The sequence below is a fragment of the Sitophilus oryzae genome, unplaced genomic scaffold, assembly GCF_002938485.1.
Source record: "Sitophilus oryzae breed Bouriz unplaced genomic scaffold, Soryzae_2.0 scaffold_1107_pilon_pilon, whole genome shotgun sequence".
Lineage (NCBI taxonomy): Eukaryota > Metazoa > Arthropoda > Insecta > Coleoptera > Curculionidae > Sitophilus > Sitophilus oryzae.
Window position 1 is genome coordinate 376,141 of NW_022145735.1, and position 25,653 is coordinate 401,793.

Genomic DNA, 25,653 nt, shown 5'->3' on the forward strand with positions numbered 1-25,653 from the left:
TCGCATTCGGCAAATTATGCCCCAAATAATTCGAAATACATCCCCGGTAAATCCTCGGTACATCCCCTACATCCTCTAGTACATCCTCGGTACATCCCCTACATCCTCGGTACATCCCCTATATCCTCTAGTACATCCTCGGTACATCCACTACATCCTCGGTACATCCACTACATCCTCGGTACATCCCCTGGAAATCCTCTCATGTGTACACCATAAATCCCCTAAGTGTTCACCCCTCGAAAAGTTCTTATTTTTAAATTGCCCGTATAATCTAGACAAGAATTAGAAGTACTTAGCGGTTATGCAAGGGTATCTTTCACCCCCTACCGAGTTAATGAATTCTGCAAGAAATGTTCAAAAACGGTCCCGTCTGACCATAATCGAAGACAGTCGACATAATATGTCGAACACCTGTATCAAAATCTCATGTCTTGGTTTGCTATTAATTTTTATTGTTTAAATGTGTCGATGTTGTTAAATATAGTTTAAATTGTTATAAAATTCCGCATCCCTTATTGCAAATATTATTTTCGTTTTAATTGCTGCTCACAGCTACAATTTTTTTGCATTACAGCCGGCGCCGTTCAAAGCCTACTTATTCAAAGTGGACGAGTTTTTAAAAACTCTATATCTCGAAGAGGAATCAAGCAAAATATGAACTATGCTATTTTTGGAAAGGTAAAATTCAATTATTTTCAGTGAATTAAAAATACAGGGTGTCCTATATAAAACATCAAATTTTCTGTTGATAATTCTTAAATTATTAATTTAAAAAAAAATATACTTCAACCAATAAATTCTAGGTAAAAAGGTGCTTTGTCTTTCTTTTTTCTTTTATGTCTTGGACTCGTATACGAAACCCTAATTTAAAAAACAGGCACATTAATCTACTCTGTTGTTGCTTTTTAAGTATGATCAATCTTGTGTTTAAATATATTCAAATGAAAACAAATTTGCTTAAAAATATAACGTATTAAAATTACCATAAACCAAAAAAACATTTTCAAAATGTCTGTGTAGAATAAAATTTGCAAATATTAAAATAACCCCATTTTAAATTCCCAGTAAAGAAATGTTATTTTATATACAACCTTACGACTAGCAAAATAATATTATGCTTTTTTGTAGAAATATTGTATGTTAATCCATATTTGGCCAACTTTTATTACACACAATACAATTTCATATTTAAAATGACATAAAGAATTACTAAATAGGATATTATTTAACGTAAATAGTGCGTTACCTTATTAACTTGAGGTCCATTCTTGTGTAGATCATCGTGAGTATGCTGTAACAAAAGAAACACAATTAATAAACACACAAGGAAAATAAAAATAATAAATTGATAATAATAGTCTGAAAAAGAAGCAAAACTTTTTCTAATTTCTCCCCTTATGATATTATCCCCTACTATTATCTATATATTTTCTATTATACTGTTTTATAGCGATGGGAACTATCGAATGAATTAGACTATCGAATGGTTACTGAATGAATGATTTCAACTATCGAATGGTTTCATTCGAATAAAATCATTCATTCATTTGTATACTAAAGCATATGTGACAACCTCGCCGTGCGACTAAATGGTTATCGTTAAACCACGACTATCGAATGCTTTTGATAAATGAAATTTAGTATTCGTTTGATTTTTGTCTGCGTCAGTGCATTATTAGTTCTTCCAAATTTTTATAACTTGCCTTCTAAATACTGTGCTATTTTTGCGTTTATTAAAATATTTAAAATACTAAAGTAGTAGTGTTTTTTTAATTGACGATTGTGTACGTGTGCAGGTGGTCAAAATTTTTCCGAAAATTTGTGTGATTTTCCGATCTTTCAATTATTTAATTTTATACGGTATATGGTCTATTTTTTTAATGGGAAATTTTGAGAAGTAACAATTTTTAAGAGAGATGAGGTGAACTTACAATTAATTTTAAAAATACATATGTATTTGTATTTTAGATGTTTTAGTACTATGAATTAGTTGAACTTAATAATCATATTTAATTAATGTAGTAATGCGGTTAAGTAAATGGTTATCGATCTCAAATTTTGGGATGAGAAAATTAAATTGATTGATTAAAGTTTTACACGTGCCAATTTAAAAAAAAAGTTAACGATATTTGTATTTTGCTTATGCTAATTCTCTTACATGTAGATTTTTGCGAAGAAATATTTCATTTATTTTTTAAAGTAAATGCCAGTAAAAGCAAATATTATTTTTAAATACTAATACAAAGTAATAAAAAGTAATACACATATATAATTTTGATTTTTAATTTTTTATTTATATTTTTCTTCTATTACAATGCATGCTTAGAAAATTAATAAATGTTTATATTTCATGATTTTAAAATTTGTTGTTAATATAACGAAATAGTTCTGTAATTATTATTATTGAGAGACTATATTATTTTTAAATAGGATCTAATATAAATAATTTTGACTTCTAATTTGTTGTTTATATTTTGCTACTACTTAAAAAATGTTTATATTAAATGATTTTAAATTTTGGTGTTAATAGGTATAACAAATTATTACTGTTATTATTATTTATTAAACCAGTTTTGCTTAAAAACATTAAAAATCATTTTCCTACATCCAAAATAAAAAGTATTATTGTAGTGTAACAACAGAATATTAATAAAAAACATGCAAAATATATAGTCATACTAACTAACTATAATACCAAAGAATAATATTCTTTGCTAATACCAACTAATACGAATATACGGCAACAGCGCCGTTCATAATGTATTTTCTGTGTAAATACTAGCACCTCAATAAAAAAAAATAATGTGTCCTTATCTTTATCTGACTCAAAATCAAAGATGCCGGCTTTTTCATACCATTGCCACCGACCGCCGACCGCTGTCGGGTTTCTAGGAAAGAAACCTACGTCGCCGGGCGACAACTAAAATCCAGTTTATATTTTATTATAATCGATCCTGACGAATAAATAAATTTTACAAATGAATGAATTTTATAAATGAATGGTTTTTGCTGCCGAATTAATATATTTCAAGGCAGATGACGCATCTATTCGATATTTTTATTCGAATAGTTTTCAATGAATGTTTTCTTACTAGCTATCGAATTATTCGAATGAATTGCAACTATCGAATGTTTCGATAGTATTCACTCGATAGTTCTCACTACTACTGTTTTATAATAATAAGAAGAATCTAAGAAAAATATTCCCACAATTGGAAATAATAGTATATTGTTTTATTAGGAGTAAAAATGACACTTTTCGTAGTAAAGGCGAGGCACAAAAATTTACGCTGAACAGAACAAGCTATTTTTTTTCAGAAACAATTTCAAATGTTCCAAATAATATAAAAAAATTTAAAATTAATACCTTGCATGTAATTATATATCGATAAACTATGGTTACGCTAGTTGAATTTGGCACTTTATGTCAGTTAATATATTTTCGTACTTTTGTGTTTAGGCGTAAAAGTGCTCTACTTTTATGCCTAGGCGTTAAAATGACTTGTTTATATTGTCAATCACGTCGCAAAAAATAATACTTTTGTGACTCTTGATAAAAAATATTTTTTGTTAATTTAAGAATAAGTCAACTGTGGTTCTATCAAGTAATTTAGAAAACCTCTACGTTTACCAATTTCTCTGACTCTAACACACACTACAACTAATACTGTTTGCTAAATTTATCTGTTTTTCTTATCCACATACTTATTATGTAGGCGCCTAAATTCTTCATAAACCTCTTCAAACATTAACTACGCCAACTTACTCATATCCTTTTGTTTTAGAATTTTTGCCAAGCCCAACCCAGCAATTTTCTCTGTATTATCTTTAACGATTAACAAAAACACAACAACGGGACTCTATTATTTGTCCGACAAACAAAACCGTACAAGTACATAAATCCATGGCGCCAACACCAAGTACCAAAGTACTACATGTAGTTGGGTGGGGCTTCTTGGTACAGGATATTAGTTTTCTTTTCCCGGATTTGTTAATTATACGTTTATGTAAGTACGTAAGTACGATGAATTTTTACACAGATAGTGCTTGTCTAAACGATGCTGTAGGTTTAACTTCATAAAAATAATTAAGAATAACTAACAACCCCCGATAAGATTATATCGAATTACGAGACTCATTTTTCAATAACTCTTTCTTTTTTTTAATTGATTAAATTTATACAGGGTGGTAAACAGCTTTTAACAAGCTGTTTACAGCAACACTAAAAGAAATCTTCCATCAACTGGACTGGAAGAACAAAGGATTAAAAATAGATAGAGAATATCTTAACCATCTACGATTTGCTGATGACATAGTCCTAATTGCCAATAGTCCTGAAGAACTACAAGTACCTACAAATTAACGAACTAAATACAACCAGCAGTAAAGTAGGTCTCAAAATGAATTTAGCAAAAACTAAAGTAATGTATTACAAAATAATATACAGAAAAGACATTCTAATAAATAACACAACACTGGAAATAGTAGAAGAAAATATATATTTGGGACAACTAATATACAGCTCGGCATCTCTACTAACAGAAATCAACAGAGGAATTTATGTTAATACTTCAAAAAAACGGTGTGAAACAGGGAGATACCATGTCATCTAAACTGTTTACCCTAGCACTAGAAGAGGTATTCAAAAAGCTGGAATGGGACACGAAGGGCATTAGCGTAGATGGTATCAGACTAAACCGCCTCAGATTTGCAGATGATATAGTTCTAATAGGTAACAACATCACAAAACTAGATGAAATGTTAAATGAATTACATCTATCAGCTGCAATGATAGGACTGAACATAAACTTTAATAAAACAAAAGTACGTATATATAATAAAGAGTTCTGAAGATATCAACATGTATATACACAATAATAAGATCGAACGTGTAAGAGATTATATACAGGGTGGTCCGAGTTGTATTCCGGAAACTTCTGCAGATAAAAATAAATAAAAAAGTTCGTATAAATGTAGGTCCTAAAATGCTTAGTTTCAGAGATACAGGGTGTAGAAGTCTCATTTTTATTTCGTTTTTTTTTCTAAATAATTTCTGAAGTAACGTCAATATTTGGATGAAAATTGGTGTCTGGGAGTTTTTTGACATGAGAAATTTGATTTTGATGTCAATATGACTCCTATTAGTAGAGGGCACCACCTACATGTGTTTTAACTGTTTTGAAGCGTAATAACTTTTTGTCCGTACCTGCATAAAACTACCGAGCGAAAAAATATACATCTCTGTGACTTTTGCAACTGACTACGAGCAACCGTTCTTAAGATATTTAGAATGGAAATAGTCAATACATGTCATTATTGACGAAAAATGAACACGTTGAGTAGATAGTTATTTCACTGAAATAATAAATTTGAAAATTTTTATTTTTTTTTAAATTAATTAATCATAAATTTTTCTGCAAAAAATGATGATAAAACAGTTTCTGTTGAATAAAAATATTTCAAATTTATGATTTCAGTTTAATAACTATTTAGTCAACATGTTTAATTAATGTCAATGATGACAGGTATTAATAATTTTGATTCCAAATATCTCGAAAACCATTACTCGTAGCGATTTTTACCAAGACACCAATTTTACATAAAAAACGTCGTAATATATGTATATTTTTTTACTCAGTAATATTATACAGGTGCGGACGAAAAGTTATTACTCTTCAAACCGGTTTAAAAATATGTAGGTGGCGCCCTCTACTAGTAGGAGCCATATTGACATCAAAATCAAATTTCTCTTTCCCATGTTAAAAAAACTCCCAGACACCAATTTTTATTCAAATATGGACTTTACTTGAAATTATTTGGAAAAAATCGAAATAAAAATGAAACTTCTACACCCTGTATCTCCGAAACTAAGCATTTTAGGACATACATTTATACGAACTTTTTTACTTATTTTTATCTGCAGAATGTGCTGCCAAAGTTTCCGGAATACAGTTCGGACCACCCTGTATATTTAGACTTGGAAAAGAAAACCAACACGCAGAAATTACAAGGCGTATACGATTAGCATGGATAGCCTTCGGTAAACTCAGACATATTCTGAAAAACAATACGATCCCTATCAATCTGAAGCGAAAAGTATGTAACACCTGTATTTTGCCTGTGCAAACATATGGACTGGAAACGATCAGTCCAACAAAGATCTATTAAACGATGTATGCTAGGGGTCTGTCTGCGAGACAAAATTCGTAATGAAAACATCAGGAGGCAAACAAGAGTTACCGATATAATTCAGGAAGTGGCTAAAATGAAATGGCAATGGGCTGGTCATGTTGCTAAAGTGGATAAAGACAGATGGGCGCATAGAATAACAGTGTGGAGGCCTAGTCAAACTAAAAGAAGAGTGGGACGTCCACAGAAACGTTGGGTGGACGACATTAGGGAAGTGGCAGGTAAACGGTGGTTAAATACAGCACAAAACAGGGAGACATGGAAAAGGATAGGAGAGACCTACTATATATCCAGGAGTGGATGAATCCGAGTTGAGGAAGAGACTTATGGAAAAAACTCAATTGTATTCAATAGAATGCCACTTTATCTAAAGAAGAAAACATTCGACCAATGTCTACTACCAGCCATGACCTATGCGAAACCTTGACACTTAAAACGGACATTATAAGAAAACTGCAGATCGCACAACGCTCAATGGAACGAAATATGGACAAGGCACCTGGCAAGAAGGACGGACAACAGATGGACCACAAAAATGACAGCATGGTACCCACGAGGAATTAAGAGACCTAGAAGAAAACCGAGCCTGAAATGGAATCATGATGTTAGGAAATTAGCAGGGATAACTTGGGCCCACTTAGCCAACAATAGATAACAATTAAAGAAGAGAGTATCGAAATATATTAGGGAGGCTACATCATAATAATTAGAAATGGTGGAGTAAGCTGAGAATGATGATGATGAAATTTGATACTACAAAACTTTTGAATAACCCTGTATGTATACAGTAACGAATATAAGTACGTATTCGTCTTGTAAAATGTGTTCTCGCATATTTTCGATGGTACTGTGCAATTTGAAAGGTTTCGATTGAAGATAATCGGCGCCATTTTCAGATTATTATGATTGGGCCAGGTTTGGACACACATATACTCGCAGATTGAGGATGTCTGAGAACATCTGTTGACACCGCGTCTTTTAAGTACTATTATCGACGGTGGTACCTGTGGGAAAATTATATTACAGTGACGTACACGTCTGCTCGAAGCTGAATATGAATTAGGCAAGTGGAAAAAAGATTTACTTAACAGTTTTCTTGAACAAACATATCGTGATATTTCCATTATATGAAGGTAATAATTTTCTTGATAGAAAATTGTTAATATACGATATGTCCAAGGATCGTTTTTACAAGATGAACAACTTTTTATTGTTAATTTTTGAGAAATATACATGGCTTCATAAAAGTTTTGCATTATTTAAACTAGTTAATTCCGTTTATACTTCTCCAAAAATTACCATACCGTTTTAGAGAAAAATAAAGAAATATGAAAATATAAAAATAAACAAACACAAGCTTAAAAATAATCAATTTTGTGTTTTAATTCTGATAATTTAGACATTCTGTGTTTGAGACAAGGACTTAGAGCTTTATAGTATAATTACGCTTTAATACTTAATGGACCACGTGTGCCAAAAGCGAGATGAATAATTATTAACGAAAACGCCGGTCTGTGGTTGCCGATGATAAATGCTCTTCAATTATTCAAAGTTTTAGCGAATGAATGAAACCATATTGTTTATTTCTTTCATTCTTTCCCTGTAATTTATGATACTGAAATATTGAATCCCACATTTTTTATTCAATTATTTTAAAAATTGCCTTTTCAAAACGATGACGGACAGATTTCATAAGCCGTCAATTGCAAAAAATGAAGGTTAGAATTTATATATCTGCAAAATCCTTGATAACAGAACCAAAACAGAGCCATCTATAAAATCTAAACAGTATTAGTATTTTAAATTTACGTTAGGAAAGGTAAAATAAAAAAAAATTATCCTACAAAACTTGTAGGAATATTAGCATGAAACAAGTAACTCAATAACGAATTAACAATAATTATATTTGTGATGATGCATGTCTAGAAGGAGTCTTCGAATTGTAATTGTTCTTCTACCAGACATTACCAAAGAAAAGCTGAAAAAAATTAAAGGTAACGATATTACCAAAGATTATTAAAAAAGGCCTTTTTAAATATACATATTTTATTATAGACCACTAATTGTCTGGATTAACTGTTGGTGACTAATTTTACTGATAAAGTTATTTCTGGTATTTTCAACTCTATTTATGAAACAGCGGAAAGCGTAGGATCCAAAAATTCGGATCAGGTTTTGTGTTTTAATAAAGATATCAGAGCAACGGTTGTTGGCGCCAACATCCGTTTTGAAATTTGCACAAATTAATACAGTATGTATTATTGAATGAAATATCATAGTTCTTCGATTTTTTAAACATTTTTTGTTCAAATTTCAATATCTACTTTTTTCATCAATATCCATATTATAATGTGTTTATGTTGTTTTTCTATCCTTCTTGCCTTTTCTAAAACGCCTCCTATGTATGGAACTATTTAGAGATATAACGTATAATTCAAAATTCAAAGCCAAAACTTATAATTGTTTTGAAGAACAAGCAACAACCAACAACCGCAAACAAGAACAGAAATAATTTTCTCTTGTCAAAGTCAGAATCTTCAAAAATTATAAAATCTTTTAAAAATTTAAACCGCTCTCATTGAAAAAATACCGAAAAGTTCCATTTTCAAAATAATTATTGCTATCTTGTGAGTCTAATTTAAATATTATTTATTCAAACCCGTGATAATTGTGAAAAAGTGGCATTAAAAACTTAAAAAGCTGTGTGAACTGTGAACTGCAAAAACCATCGTGGATCGTGGCATAACGGCGGTTTCCAATGATTAATATATATTTCATACATGTCTTTATATAAAATAAGGTTTCTTATATGCAATACACTGTATTTTATTTAAAAAACAAATAAAAGAAAATGTGTTTTGTTTCTTTTATCTATGCATAAAACTAGTCAGAAATTAACATTAATAATTAATTAAATATATCAACAGTGGTCTTTTTTGTGAACTATTTATCTAATTCAAAAGCAAACATTAACCAAAAAACAGGCAAAGAATTCACATAACGTGGACGTTCAATGCAACGGAAAGTTCGAGGCTAGAGATTTGGGAAAGAAAAGTACCGAGGAAGATTTTTGGAGGAAAGAAGATAGACAACATATGGTCCAGAAGAACAAATGAAGAATTAAAGCAACTATATCGGGCACCGAATATAACGGGAGTAGCGAGAGCACAAAGACTGAGATGGCTGGGACACATTGAAAGAATTGCTGAAGCAAGAATTTCTAGTATGATAATGAAACGTGAAATAGGTGGAAAGAGAAGGAGGGGTAGACCGAGAATCAGATGGAAAAAGGATGTCGAAGAGGACTTGAGAAGGATAAGAGTGGATGGGTGGAGAATAAAAACGAAAGACAGAAACAAATGGAGAAAGATAACCAATCAAGCGATCAAGCCATGAGCCTTTTAGGCTTTTAGAGCTGTTAAATATTAACCAAAAAACAGGAAAAGAATTCACATAAGGTACTGAATATTTTCTTAATATTGCTGGTCAAAAGATTGTAAAACTATAGTCATAACAAAACACATAGAATCACTATTTACCTGACTTTTATTTTCGATGTGAAACGATGCATGCCAAACAGTAAAAGCCAACTTATACAAAATCCTGGATGTATCCAGACTCCACTCATCTTTAACACAATCCGAATATCTTAACGTATAATGAGACTTAGCTTTTCTCATGGACATATTAATAACCATTTAAATCTTATTAAAAAACGAAAAATTACTTATAAAAATACTTCTTTTTTCTTAAAAAAATTTACGTATTAATTTATAAAAAGCGGAAGATCACAGAAGACCTTGTTAATATTATATCACATATCACAACGCGCGCGTCATTGTTTCTGTGACGATTACGCGCGACGATCAACAACATATTATCACAACGAGCCCGAGTTTTATCACAAATGTATCACGAGAGCCGGCCTCGGTAATGCAGCAGAAGGCACGCCCCGCGCCCTGTGCTTCCATCCAGACTGCCGGTCCAGACCAGGGTTGGCGTTCTGGATCGGAAAATGTACTAGATACTCGAAAAAATGTACTAAACTTGACCTCTACCAGTTAGATACAGGAACCAAAGTCGGGTTGGACCGATTTAAATAATCTCTGATTTGTTTGACTTGTTCTTAATTTTGAAACAAATTAGGTTTGGAAGTCTGCTATCTTCCGCAATTGACAGCTCAAGTCACACACGCTTATAGCTCATTTGTAATTGATGTCTCCTGCAACTCGATGACATACTGGATATTATAGAATATAAATTCAACGAAAAATAGTGGGAAAATAGCACATTCAAATCTAGAAAGATATTGAAATATACACTGAAAAAAATATCAAAATTATTTTTTTGTCAATTTTACACTTATTTTATTTTTTATCTCGAAAACTATAAGAGATAAATCCTTGAATTATTGTTTAAGATGTATATTTAATATTTTATATTCAGAATATTAACGAAAATAAAATAAAAAAAATTATGCCCCGATGCAGCCTCGAACTCGGGCCTCCCGAGCTCGGCCTTCCGAACTAGAGGAATACTTTGCCGCCGCTCTATCAAGCCTTGGTCGAAATATGTTCAAGCCTAGCATTTAACATATTAAACTAAAAAAATAAATAGGGACTTCATTACAAGTTAAAGTCTGACTAGAAAAAATTCATAATCTTTGAATTATTGTTGGTACATTGATATATAAATAAAATCAGAAGAGACCGCTCCGATTAATTCTAGTTTTCTACCTTTTTCTCGACTGTAGAGCCAGTTACCGGTAGCGGCTAGACAGCTAACTTTTATTCCGTAAGGATATTTCGAGATTTTTCATTTTTTCCTTTGGTTATAAGCTTAAAGCTACCTAAAATTCTAAATTTGTAGTTTGTGACACATCTAGAAGTACCTTAGAATTTTGATGATCTGTCAGTGAGTCAATGTCGAAATTAAAGAAATCTGACAAGCGATAATTCATAAACTATGAGGGATAATTACTAGATATTTTGGTAACCTAGCCAGCTATAGTATGTCTTCAAGTGTAGTGAAAATTAATATTCTTGCTTTATCCAAAACGAAGTTACAGGGTGGTCAAAAGTACCGCTAATACCTTCGAGAAAAGGATGGTACAGCTGTGCTCGACTTATAGTAATAGGTCATAACATAAACTATACAAAGCGGCTTCAAAATTAATGTTTATCAAAATATTGCTCTGAGAAAAATATGTACTAAATTCAGTACAAAAATTTGTGTAATCAATAACCTTGTTCCAGACGGTCCTTCTTCGGTTTCCCGTGTCTTCCCAACCGAACATCCCCGAATGTCGGCGTTTCTGTTTTGTCTTCTCCCCGCGTTGTCATGACGACGAAAGGACGCTTCCACGCCGGCTCTATAGATATTAGAAGCAGTAGATAAATAGACAGTCATCTTAGGTTAATAATATGTATGTCAGCATCAAACAAAAAAATTCGTCCTTTCCTGAAATTCCTAGTCAAATCGTTCATTGCTGGCAAACAGCATAATAACTGTTCAGTTAGTACCTACATCGTTTGACTGTGGAGCCGTTGCCCAGGCAGAAAGTCTTATACACCAATAAAGTTACTATCAATAAAGTTTGTATACCATCTCGTCGTAGATAGGTGCATCTCGTTTGTACCTATATGGTACAAGGATCGTACTAAACATATACTAAAAATTGGAGTAACTGTAAAATATCGACATCACACGATATATATGTAAATAATGGATTTTAGTACTGCAGAAAATTAATGTCAAAAGGTACTATTTTAAAAAAATCAAGATTAAAGTTAATTAATCAACCTTTAAGGCATAATATTTTTTTAAAAAATAAGTGTTATTATTAATAAAATAGTTTGTTTTATTTATGTTGTTTTATTTATTCCTGTGGAATATTACAAATTTGTATTTGTACATAAGTTATATTGATAAGTATAATAATAAATGCGGGAAGTTTCTTGAAACTTGAAAGTAAGAAATAGCTCGTTTTTACATTTTTTTGGTATGTTGTTCTTGTTTGTTTTGTATTAACACATACCGTTTTTTTTTAAATAAAATAACTCGATTACAGTTTTTTTTATACAGTTTTTTTTTTCACAATATTTTGAAGTAATCACATGTCAGTTAAATTTTAAATATATTTATTTCCTGCTATGCGTTTCAATTGTACCAATTTATTTCTTTGTAAAATAAAATAAACTACTTTGAAATTAAAATGACAGACACATCTATCACTGTCAAGGATCTTGTCGTTGGACAGACTTTATTCTAATCAGGAAATTGCACGATCTATATTTTTTAATGTCCGTAGTTTATATGCCTCGGTTATGTCCTTGCAAAATGCGCCCGAAATTAAAGTTAAATAGTGAATGAGGCTGAGGCCTGTGTGTACGTACTACGTAGATACGTCGGGAGTTGTTTGGGTTTAGGGGAAATTGATTTTAAAATCAATTTTAACTCCTTCGAGGGGTTAATTGCCTTTTAACTTGTCGGAGCTGAATTAAAAAAAAAATATGTCGTTGGATCTACCAGGTTAATTGGCAATTAGAAATTGCTTGATTAGATAGACTAATAGATTGACTAATATTTGTAATAACTTCTGTGAAAGGTTTTCTTCGGAATATTTCGTCTGTTTGCTACAAAATGTCATACAAAAAAATCTCATTTAAATAGTTCTTTAGCTATTATTTACATCCATTTTATCTCAAGAAAATAAAAAATAAAACTTTAACATTTGCAACACTTTTTTAAAAAGAGTTAATCTCGTCTTTATTATTTTATTTTTTATTTGATTTTTGTACATAACTTGGTACAAAATTAAAGACGTGACTTTATAGTTGACGTGTCGACAATTCAATTGTCAACATGACATTTTATTTTTCGACGTCGCCCAAGTCTGCTATTCTTTATAGGGTTTATCAATATTTAGATAACAAATTTTCTATTTCAATATTTAGATTTGTTATTGCACTAAAACTGGCAAATTTGGCAAAGTGGTGCTAAATAATAGACATTTGTAGATCCGTCCACTGCATCTACTCATTTAATTATAATCTGTGCCATGTCGTTAAACAGAACCAAATTTAACCGTTTTTCGCCAAACAACTAGATTTAAAAAAAGTATACTTGCAAATTGTTAGCAAATTCGATATAATGAGAAAATTAGCAGTTCAAACTGAGTCATGTCTGGTAATGATACTAATATCATTAGCGGTTCTGACAAAGAAAAACAAACTTACATTGATAGATAAATATGTATTTAAGTTTCTAGGTTAGAATAATTTTAGTTCTGTTTAACAATATTAAATAAGATTAGACACATTCCTTTTTATGTAGAATAAGAAAAAATATAATTCAAAATTAATAATTATTAAAAAAAGACGCCTATTGAAAAATTATTTTTACCAATTATTGACGTTTAAAAGCCACTAGTAGTGGCCTGCGGAGCGAGGGGTACTGGACTGGATCCCCAGCCAGTACGGTGGCTTTATTTATTTAAATAAAAATATTTATTTATCTAAATAGAGCGACCAACGAGCCACCACCTCAAGGAAGGCAATGGCAAACCACCTTGAGTATATTTGCCTTGTACAACGTCTTAAATAGTGCCGTTCGGATTCGGTGATAAACTAGCTAGAACCTGTGAAACACTGATGACACACATCACAATTCGGCATAAATATCAGTCATTGTCATTGACCAAGAGGGGAAGGATTAGCTGGAACGCCAATCGTATGGGCGGTCCCAGTAACTAATGAGAATGAGTTAATTATTTGACGTAGTCTGTCAGACGACAGTAGTAGGAGATATTAGCCGATTGGGCTCCTCCACATGCGCAGTTCGCTTGACCTTGACATATGTGGCTTTCAAACCTCCTTGAGTGATTCCAGAAAGAACCTTGTTGTGAGACCTTAAACGACCTTTAAGGTTGACTTTCAGATGTATTTGAAATGCGTTTGTGTACCCTTCACAAATCCGATCCTGTCGTGTTAAGCCACACCCGAAATTCCAAACAGACGTGCTTTGATTCAGCATTAAGATTTGCAGAGCTTCAGCATTTGCCATAAAAAGCGAGCAATTTGTTACAAAACTATATAAATTATATATCACTGTAATCACAAAACTTTAATTTATTTCCGTATTGTAACGGAATTTTAAATTATGTCTTTATTTTCGAGAAAATTTAGTCCAAACATAAGGATTAATTTGTTGATGTTTGACCATCAAAATCTTAAAAATAAAGAAGTTGTCTAAAAATGTGCTACAATAGGAATATAGTATAATCCTTTATCTTTAATTTCCTTCTTCATTTGTGTAAAAATACCTAGCCAGTTTTACATAAAACGTTAAATGCCGAACGGTTATTTTGCTACTTTTTCGCACTAGTGAAATGGACTCTTAATTTAACCATCCTTGTATCTCCTGTAGTTTTCGAAATTACAATAGACGATAGTGGTGTTTGTATATGAATTATCCTGTATAAGCTCAGTAGTTTTAAGATCTAGATTATAATAATTCAAAACAAAAGGACTGAAACGTTGAGTGTATTTTTTTTCTAATTAAAGACAATGTTAGATCCAAGAATTATTAGATTTCATATCATTATCACTTAGAAGTTAGAAGCAAACAAACGTTTAATGAATGCGTTGTGTAAAAACCCTGTATATGATCTAGGGAATTTTCCTAGGAATTTTCATTACCAACATAAAGTTTAACCAAAACTGTAAAATAATTTACTTTTAATTAAAACCGTGAAATAATTTCAACTAGCGCTTATCCTACACGCTTTACCGATAAGCTCAAGCAAAGCGATTTCTATTTTAAACCTTTAAACGAGCAGCGGCAAAATCGCACAAATCTGAATCACGTGCTGTTTGTTCCTTCAACGTACTATACTCGCTTCAACAATGCTTTATTACAAATCCACTTGTCGTTCGTACAAAAGACCGATAAATCATTTGTTTACACAACAGTCGGTATTCTTTTTAATTCATAATAATAATGAAATTATTCGATTTCTATTCAGCCAGCGGAGGCAGTACTGGCACGGTTCGGGTCTCAAGTTATAAAGGCTGAGGAATTGGAATAACATAAGTATACAGTTTATACAAAAGGCACGTACAGTTTTATTGCTGTTTTTTTATGAAATAATTAAATAATTTTTGTATCTAGTGCACGAAGTGCTACTTTGGTGATCGATACTTGAATTTGAGATCACCAAAGTAGTTCGCGCACGAGTTGCAAACAATATTTTTTCTACGAACATTAAGATCGAGATATCCCTAAAAATTATTATTATTATATTATTGCTTCGAAAAAAAGCGTGAGCTTGGAATGTATGTTTTTTTCATTACTGAACATCGTTAGCGATTTCCTTTTAGGTCGTTTTAATACTTGGTATTACTGGTGCTTGCCGCCGTGAAGAACTTACTAAAATGACGGTCAATAACATAGAGGATAAATATTCAATTTTGATTGTTAAAGTACCCGATATAAAAACAAACATAGACCGAGTCTTTACAGTGTCAAATTTGAATTATATTGAAATTTATCGAAAATACGCAGTTCTTCGTCTAAGAAATCCTACCAGTCGCAGATTGTTTTTAAAATATCAAAATAAAAGATGTGTTAACTAAGTGGTCGGCATAAATTCTATTGGTAAGATGCCTAGAATGATAGCAAAACACTTGAAGCTGCCAGATTATGAGGCCTACACTGGGCATTGTTTCCGGAGAACTTCAGCCACACTCCTTGCTGATGCAGGGGGTGATATATTTAGTTTGAAGCGCCTCGAAGGATGGAAATCTTCGACAGTGGCCAAGGGATACGGCGAGGATTCAAAGATCAACAATACAATTCAAATATTAAATAAAATTTTAGAGTTTCAAATACCGGGATCAAGTACCTCTACATCAAAATTGGATAGTGTCTCAAGTCCCAAAACCCCCATATCTCAAGCAAAATCAGAACTATCTAGTTTGGGATTATATATTTGTTCGTGTACTGGTTGTACTTTTAATGTTAGTATTGTAAATAATAACTAGAATATGCATTAGTGTTAAGTTTGATATTTGTTATTTGTTTATTCTTGAATATTTCGAATTAAATAATTAGTTATGATTTAGTTCTTCATTTTTCAAAAATCAAAATTCCAAAATCCCATATAATTCACATGCAGTGTGCGAACTAGACATTTCGTGCATTACTTCGCGCATACCTTGTCATGGTAACGTAGGAAAATGAAAAATAGTGTCACTTCGCACATTTCTATCAATTCGCGAACCTTGTCATTTTTTGACGTTTGTAGAAAAATAGTTATTTTATTAAGACCAAGTTGTTGACTGTTGTAATCTTAATTAAGTAATCCTTCAGTAAAATTCACGAAAGAATACTTTTGGTAACGTCTTACGCCAAGTTAAATATTCTATTCTCAGAGAAATCGGTAGATGTAGATGGAGATTGTATGGGAGAAGGGAAGTTAATCACTGCGAACGAACTTATAGCTTTATTGTGTCTCCTTTTTGAGTTATAACTCATAATACAGTCTCAGGGCTTTGACAAAAGCCAGTATCTGAAACAGTTTTACAGAGGTTAGTTCTTCATCTCTTATATCAATCGTACCAAAATTTCTGGCACGAATGGTTGTCGTCTCGATGCATTCAGTGTTGATGTATTCTGGTGTTTCCCCATTTTCCCCACAGAATCTGCATTCGCCGTTGTTTCTTAGCTTCAAACTACTGAGGTGTTCATTGAGGAGACAGTGTCCTGTTATAAACTCCGTGACAATCCGATTATTACTTAAATCACGGAAAATTTTTGATTTTTCTCGGTCATAAAAAGAGAACTTCGACTACCTTAGACTGTTGGAGATTTCCTATTCCAGGTTACGGATGGAACCTTCTAGGTTCTTGAGGTTGATTATTAGCGCCATGATCAAGCCATTGTCCATCATCCGAGTATAAACACGTGGAATGGTCATATTTTAATAAATATTATTAGAATCCTTCCACTGACTTTTTAATCAAAGATATTCACGGATAATGTAACTTTTTTACGATCTAAGATTTCCAAGAAAATGCCCTACAAAAATTGAATAAAACTTCTTGAATAAATTTTACAGGATTAAAATATCTCGAATATGGCGCTATACTGGCGAAATATTATTTTTTATACAAGACTATAAAATGGTATTTTATCATTGACTGAAAAGATTAATTCAGGACCGATGAAATCGCGACTGAATTAATTTCGGGAGACGATAATCCAATTTTATCGTCGGGTATAAAACAATACTTTTTTCTATAGCGAGTTACGTTTTAAAAAATATTCAGAACTTATTATTTCAAGGAATTATTTCAAATATTGTTCTGGGTTGGCGTAATTTGAAAAATAAATAAAGCTGTCTCTTTAGTTGTCAGTTTTGAGTCAATATTTTTTAATTCTCTTTCGTGTCGATTGCTGATTGAATTGGAGCCAGAAATGGCTCAAAACGAAATAAGTAAATTACCAACAGATATTCAGGCTGAGACGACAAACGCCATATCCAAACTACTTCCATTTAAATCCCGAATAACTTATGAAAAGGAATACAAAAATTTTCAAAAATGGAAGTAATTAAAAACGTGCGAGAAGAAATAAAGTTTTTATCCTATCCTCGCTGTTAAATTATCATTTACCGTTGCGGTTAAAGTACTATTTTATCTACTATTTTTGATAGATATAAAGCAATTTTAACAGTTGATATGAAAAAAAGGTTATTGAAAACATCCTGTTCGATGGGGCTTTGTAAAAGTGACACACCCTGTATTCATTCTTGCATAATGAACAGCGACAGTGATTGCTTAGAGCATTTTTACAATAACGGTCTTAATGATTTACGACGCTGTAATAGGCGACGTGTTTGTTAAAAAGTTTTATTATTATATGCAAATATGTCCTTTCAATGTAAAGCTCCGTCTATACGTACCGCTTTACTGTACGTCTTACTAGCGAATTTACTTTGGAACAAGATATGTTATTTTTAACGGGTTTGGTTTCAATGTTCAAATTCGAAACGAATATTGCCCTAATGGAAAATTACCCGAAAAGATAATTCCCCTAATAACACACTACCAAACCAGAAAGTTGCCCGAAAAAGAAACAATATTTTGTCTAGTATATTAGACATTCGGGGAAATGTTAATTTGTGTCTATTGTAATTCGGTGATATTTATTTTAGGGTAACTATATTTCCTTGGTCAATAATTTTCGGGCAATTTCCCTAGATCCAGTTCTCTAGTCTAGTTCTCTAGGCTCTAGAGAACTCGACGTCGACGATGAATGACCGTCTGGAGCCTAAACAAAAAAGTCTCCCGTTTTACATGACAGGCAAAAGGTTAAACGTTACGTGTAGAAGAAGCTTAAGAGACGGAGTTTTAAAATAAGACACTGACTCACTTTCCTTTCTGTGTGAGGGTTAGTCCCCATTTTAATAATTAAATAATAAGATTTCCGAGGATCGATGCCTTGAAATTCGTGTAAAACCGCAATAAAATTTTTATTGTAATGGTAAGTATTGTTTTTTTTGCCATGATGTCATTACAAATTTACCTTTAAGTTTTAAGCTATCTTAAGAATTTTTACTGTACCGACACTATTGAATAATGCAAATAAATATTAAAAAAAAAATATTTTTAGGTATATTTTTGAAATAAATATTTTTTTTGAGCTAAAAATTTGGGAATTTTTTATTTACCACTGCTTATACCAGTGACTTACATTTTGCCGCATAACATCCTAAAAATAAGTCTATAATAATCAATTAATGTTTCGCCCGTCTTGAGTGATATACTTCGAAAAAATCCCTCAAAATAAATAAACTTTAAAAATAACTCGGCACTGGCGAAAAATGCCCGGTCTAAAAATATTTGCCATGCAAGCCGAGAAAAATTCGTAAAATTTCTCGTCGGTATTGAAATTCTTGTATATGTACAGGGTGGGTCAAATTAGACGCTTTTAAATGGAAACACCCTTTCCTATAGGAGATAGACGAAAACTAATATCGGTGTCTGGAGCTCAATTTTCATCAAAAACATGATGGTGAAAACCGCACATCAATATCTGTTACCGTTTCGGAGTTACGGGGTGTTTTTCAAAAATGTGCATTTTTAACAAATCGCTGTAACTTTTTTACTATGGAAAATTTTGTATTTCTATGAAAACATTTCCAAAGCACCTTTTTACGTAGAATTTAATGGTTTAAGGATATTTTTTTTTAAATTAATAATTTAATAGTTATCAACAAAAAAACTGATTTTTTATTTGGGACACCCTCTATATTTTTAATTAACTGAAAAGAATTTAAAATTACCTTTCCAAAAATATAGCACACTTGATATTTTGTTATAATCCCCTTCGAAATACAGAATTTTTAAAAGTTCGCCACTTTTAACTAGTAGGCTTTGGACCCCTTATTGATGATATGCCCTTAATGGAACTCGAAAACATATTTTTCCAGCAAGACGACGCCTCTGAACGCTGAAGTTATCAGCAAATTTTTGCAGCCAATTTCAAGAATAATTGAATAGCTAACCAAGACCCCAGCCGTTGGCCGTCGAGGCCGCCTGACTTAGTGCCCATGGATATATTTGCGGAAGAATAAAGGTTCCTTATTCTTCCGTATAATCTAGACAAGAATTAGAAATACTTAGCAGTTATGAGAGGGTATATTTCACATCTATTGAGTTAATGAATTCCGCGAGAAATGTTCAAAAACTGCCCCGTCTGTCCATAACAGAAGACGGTCGATATGTCGAACACCTGTAGCAAAATCTTATGTCTTGGTTTGCTATTTATTTTTATTGTTATTAGATATAGTTTAAATGTATTGATGTTGGTTAAATATATTTTAAATTGTTATAAAATTCTGCATCTCTCATAGCAACTATTATTTTCGTTTTAATTGATGCTCACAGCTAGAATTTTTTTGCATTACAGCCGGTGCCGTTCAAAGCCTACTTATTTAAAGCCGGCGAATTTTTATATACTCTATATCTCGAAGAGGAATCGAGCAAAATATCAAGTGTGTTATATTTTTGGAAAGGTAATTTTAAAGTATTTTCAATAAATTAAAATATACAGGGTGTCCCATATAAAAAATCAAATTTTCTGTTGATAAGCCTTAAATTATTAATTTAAAAAAAAAAAAAATATACATAAGCCATTAAATTTTACGTTAAAAGGTGCTTTGGAAATGTTTTCATAAAAATACAAAATTTTCCATAGCAAAAAGCTACAGCGATTTGTTAAAATGCATATTTTTGAAAAACACCCCGTAACTCCGAAACGGTAACAGATATCGATATGCAGTTTTCACCATCATATTTTTGACAAAAATTGAGCTCCAGACACCGATATTAGTTTTTGTCTATCTCCTATAGAAAAGGGTGTTTCCATTTAAAAGCGTCGAATTTGACCCACCCTGTACATCAAATTTGAAACAAGATATAAAAGTTTCAGCTATAAAGCCATTTATTAATCATTTAAAACCATTAAAATACAAAATTTAAAAAATCTGTGAAAGCACCTATTGAACAACTTTATTATCTAATCAATTACCTATTGACATTTAAAGAGACCGATCAATATAAGATTTTCCATGATTTAAGTAAGAACAATCTTCGGATTGTTACGGGGTTTTTAACAGGGCATTTTCTCCTCAATGCTCAGAAGAATGAAGCTAACAAACAACGGCGAATGCAGACTCTCTGTGGAAAATGGGAAAACATCAGAACACCTCATCACTGAGTGCACCGAGATGAGAACCATTCGTGCCATATACTTTGGTACAACGAACGAAGATCTAATCTCTGTAAAACCGGCTCAGATAATGGCTTTTGCCAAAGCCCAGAGACTGTATAATAAGTTATAACTGAAGAGAGAGGGACACAGTAGGTGTATAAGGTCACGGTTAACTTACCCCTCCCATACAATCTACATCATCTCTTCTGATTTTCAAGAGGCCTGTATGGAATATCACGGTATTCCACCCTGATGATAATGATGATGATGATGAAATTTTATAATCTATCAAGCAGCAAGAAAGAGCAGCATAAAACTTACAATTTGTTTAATTACATATTTCCAAATAAAAAACAAATATGTCGCCAAATGTAACACCATATTGATTATTGATATCAAAAACCATACTGAATAAAAGAAAAAACAAATTGTATCTTACGTTGAAAAGTAGAGATAGTAAAATTAAGGTAGCACATGTATAATATATCAAAAAGATATCTGGTGTTTATTTGTCTCCTGAGAAATGTCACGTAAAATTTATTATTTAATTCTGTATCTCATATACCTAGTGGATAAAAAGTTAAAAAAATAATTAAGAGTAATCATAGTACATTATGTTGCCTTCTAATTCCTTGAAATATTTAAAAGTTATACGCCACCTTATCTAAAGAAGAAAATATTCGGCCAATGTCTAATTCCAGTCATGACCTATGCACGCGAAACCTGGACTTTTAAAACGGACATTATAAGGATACTGATTTTTATCAACGTTCAATGGAACGAAATATGCTGGGAATAACCAAGAAAGACCGTAAAAGAATAGGTGGGGTAGAAAGCAGGACACCTGGCAAGAAGAATGGACCACAGATGGACCACAAAAATGACAGCATGTTACCCAGGAGGAATTAAGAGACCTAGAGGAAGACCAAACCTGAGATGGGACCATGATATTAGGAAATTAGCAGGGATAACTTGGGTCCGCATAGCCAACAATAGACAACAAGTGGGCCCAACTACAAAGAAAGTATGTAAATATGTGAATGTAGAAGAAAGCCGGTTCTTTAATACATCTTTTGCTATGCTCTTCTGACCAAGGTGTAGGAAATCTGGCTGCCGAGGCTACGGCGGTTCACTATCGTAGATATCGCGGTAGAGATACAATGATGCGATTTTCACATTACTTTGCTGCTTTTTTATGAAACTAAATATGATACACATACATATGTTTGTCCTAACCTCCTTAGTTCCTGAAATATAGGACTAATTTGTGATGGGCAGTAGCAAACACATGTTGAATACAGATATGTCTCTATATGTCTACCGGCAGCCAGACGGTCCGTACTCTTTTCAGGAGAGCATAACAAAAGATATATTAAAAGACCAGCTTTCTTAAAATTCTCTCTCGAAGATGTTGCTAGCTCTTAGACTATAAGTAAAACAGCAAAATCGTTATGGAAATGAAAATATAAAATGACAGCAATCACAATCAAATCTTACATCCGATGAACAGAGGCATGAAAATGCAATAAATTTAAAAACTGCCTAATTTTCCAACCAATCGAAGTCTTTAAATTCAACCAATAAAATTAATATCGTATCATCGGATAACGGATGCATGAGAATCAAGCTTTAATCTGCTGCTAATAACTTTTTTAAATATTAAAGAGATTATTCATACTTTTTTAACAATTTTACAAATAATTTTTATTAAATATACAAATTTAAAGGATGTATATACAGGAATATACTAAATGACTAATAAAAACTGGTTTTATCAATCAAATAATGAGTGTTTTCTGATTAACGATGAATTACGTCAACGTCAAGTATAAAAAAGTATATTGGACATATTTCAATCAATAACCCAATTTGGAAAGTAAAATTTTGGCTATATATGAATTTTACTTGTAGGTACTTTTATATTATTAATGTAGTATTCCTTTACTAAACCCAGAGTGATTAATATTGAAAAAACAAGTATACTTAATATATAAAAAAACTGCCTTTGTACTTTCATATACAACCAAACGTATAATTTGTAATATATGGTCGTAATAAAAAGTTACTTTGTTGATGTTTTTGTTTTCTGCGACTGGTTTTTCTTATAGAGATGAAAGCTGTGTACGTATTTGAAAAGAAAGAACCCGTTCCTTTTAAATGGCATAAACTTTCCTAAGAAGAATTTGAAAAAATCCGTTTTTGCTTGGCCAATCCCCATGTCCAAAAGAAAATAGAAAATAAATCTTAAATTGGTTCTGTAATTATTGAAAAATCCTTACCAGTATGTGAGAAATCGCATTCTATGAATTCCTTCCTAAGAAGCACAAATAAGAAATAAAAAATATGAAGAAAAATAGAAATTATAAGATTTAAGAAAAATGTTTTAAGAATTTGTTAACAATTAATTTGTTCTGCAGTTTTTGAATTTAAGCATTCTTCATGTTTTTATAGTACTATAATTAAAAAAGCAGAAGGAAGGACATATGGAGAGTACAAATACAGATATTTTTCTTATACGATTTTATAATTATTTATTATACGCATTACAGAGATGATTTGTTTTGCGAATAAATGTAATAACAGCCGCTACCCATACATAACAGAAGAACCAAGAAAAATCTTAACAGCAAACGTTTTTTTTTCTCTTTTTTTCCACAATGGAATACAGGTTTTTATGTTTTAATTGTGTTATAATAAGTAAATAATAGTTTTTTTTTTTATACAAGACGATACTTGGTATTTTATCGTCGACCGAAAAGATTAATTCACGAGTGAATTAATTTCGGGAGACGATAATGCAATTTTATCGTCCTGTATAAAACAATATTTTTTTCCATAGCGAGTTACGTTTTAAAAAATATTCAGAAATTATTATTTCAAACAATTTATTACGAGTAGAAAAAAAATATTGTGCTGGGTTTGCGTTGGTTTCTATGGAATTTTACAAATAAATAAAGCTGCCTCTTTAGTTGTCAGTTTTGAGTCAATATTTTTTAATTCTCTTTCGTGTCGATTGCTGATTGAATTGGAACCAGAAATGGCCCAAAACAAAATAAGTAATTTACCAACAGATATTCAGGCTGAGGCGACAAACGCCATATCCAAACTACTTCCATTTAAATCCCGAATAACTTATGAAATGGAATACAATTTTTTTTAAAAAGGGAAGCAATTAAAAAACGTTAGAGAAGAAATAAAGTTTTTAACCAATCCTAGCTGTTAAAGTATCATTTAATGTACCCTTGCGGTTAAAGTACTATTTTATCTACTGTTTTTGATAGATACTATTAGGCAATTTTAACAGTTACTATGGAAAAAAATGTTTTAATTATTTGATTGGCGTTGTTGACAGGTGACTAGTTCGAAATTTCTACACAGATAGCGCTAAATCGAAACATTTTGGAAACAAGGTTTCCATTTATTGTCGATTCATTTTCGAAACACGAGTTTCCCTCTTTTTAGACAGAAATATAATATAATGTAGATGATTTGAAATTTCGCCCTTGGTAATTGACACCCTTATAATTCCTTTGATACATCTATAACAACACAACTTTGAAGACGTAGAATGAAATATAACATATTATTTATAAAAAATAACCTTGCGGTTGTCAATAGACATCAGATATTTGTATAGTTTAATAATATATTTAATTCAACATATCTAATGATGAAATATGATCCTAGTAACATCATTAAATTAATTATTTACATTTGTTTTGATTCTAAAGGTGACATTTTATCTAATTGCGACTTTCAATTTCCTTATTTTCCTTTAATACATTTCTTCATTAAAATTTAGTATCTATAGCAACAATAAAAATTTTCTACGTTCTCTTTTTATAGACACTAAACAAACCACTTTTCACATTTAAATGTTAGTTTAACATCTATGTCAAATAATAATACGCTTAAAATATGGGCTTGAAAGAAATCTCATATAAAATGAACTAAACCAGCACACACAACTTTTTTTACTGTTCAATATTATTTCGTTGGCACTTAGAATTAGCAAATATACGGTCATCCTTGAGAAAACTAGTTTTTTTCAAGCAAAACTAATAAAAATTAATTTATGAAATAATAATCCTAGATAGATGCTCATGTTAGTCATGAGTTTATATAGAAAAAAAACTAAACATTGTGTGTGCACTTTGTTTTTTTGTGTGCACCTATTTGCAATGAAACTTCTTACTTCTTCTTCTTCTTCCTGTGCCTTGTGCTTCGCCGCACGTTGGCGATTGTCTGTACTCTTCATACAATGTGTAGACTGCCGTTTTCAGCTCTTCGAAATATGGTGGCTGCGTCGCTGATGTTACACCAATCCCGTATGTTTCTTAGCCAGGAATGTTGTTTTCTTCCTGGGCCTCGCCGTCCCTCTATTTTTCCTTGTAGAATCAGCTTAGGAATGTAATATTTGTCTCCTCTAAGGATATGGCCGAGGTATGAGACTTTCCTTTCTTTAACTATATTAAGCATTTCTCGTTCATAGCCTGCAGTTCTTAAAACTTCTTCGTTGGTGGCATGTGCGGTCCATGGCACACGTAACAGTCTCCGGAGAGTCCACATTTCGAATCGCCTCGATGCGGTTCAGGGTTCTAGCCTTGAGAGACCAGGTTTCTGCACCGTATAGTAAGATGGGCCATATGTAGCATTTTACTACCCGTAGTCTAAGTGTTAGCG

The 25,653-nt window shown here is 31.8% G+C and overlaps 1 protein-coding gene across 11 annotated transcripts in view; it reads right to left on the reverse strand.

The window, feature by feature from the left end:
- Positions 1–25,653, reverse strand: part of LOC115880989 (tensin-1-like) — a 458,204-nt gene that overhangs the window by 121,787 nt on the left and 310,764 nt on the right. For all 11 annotated transcript variants that reach the window (XM_030898374.1, XM_030898353.1, XM_030898341.1 and 8 more), the window contains one exon: positions 1,250–1,294. In XM_030898374.1, the coding sequence (XP_030754234.1) occupies positions 1,250–1,294 (45 nt within the window). The remainder of the gene's footprint in view (positions 1–1,249; positions 1,295–25,653) is intronic.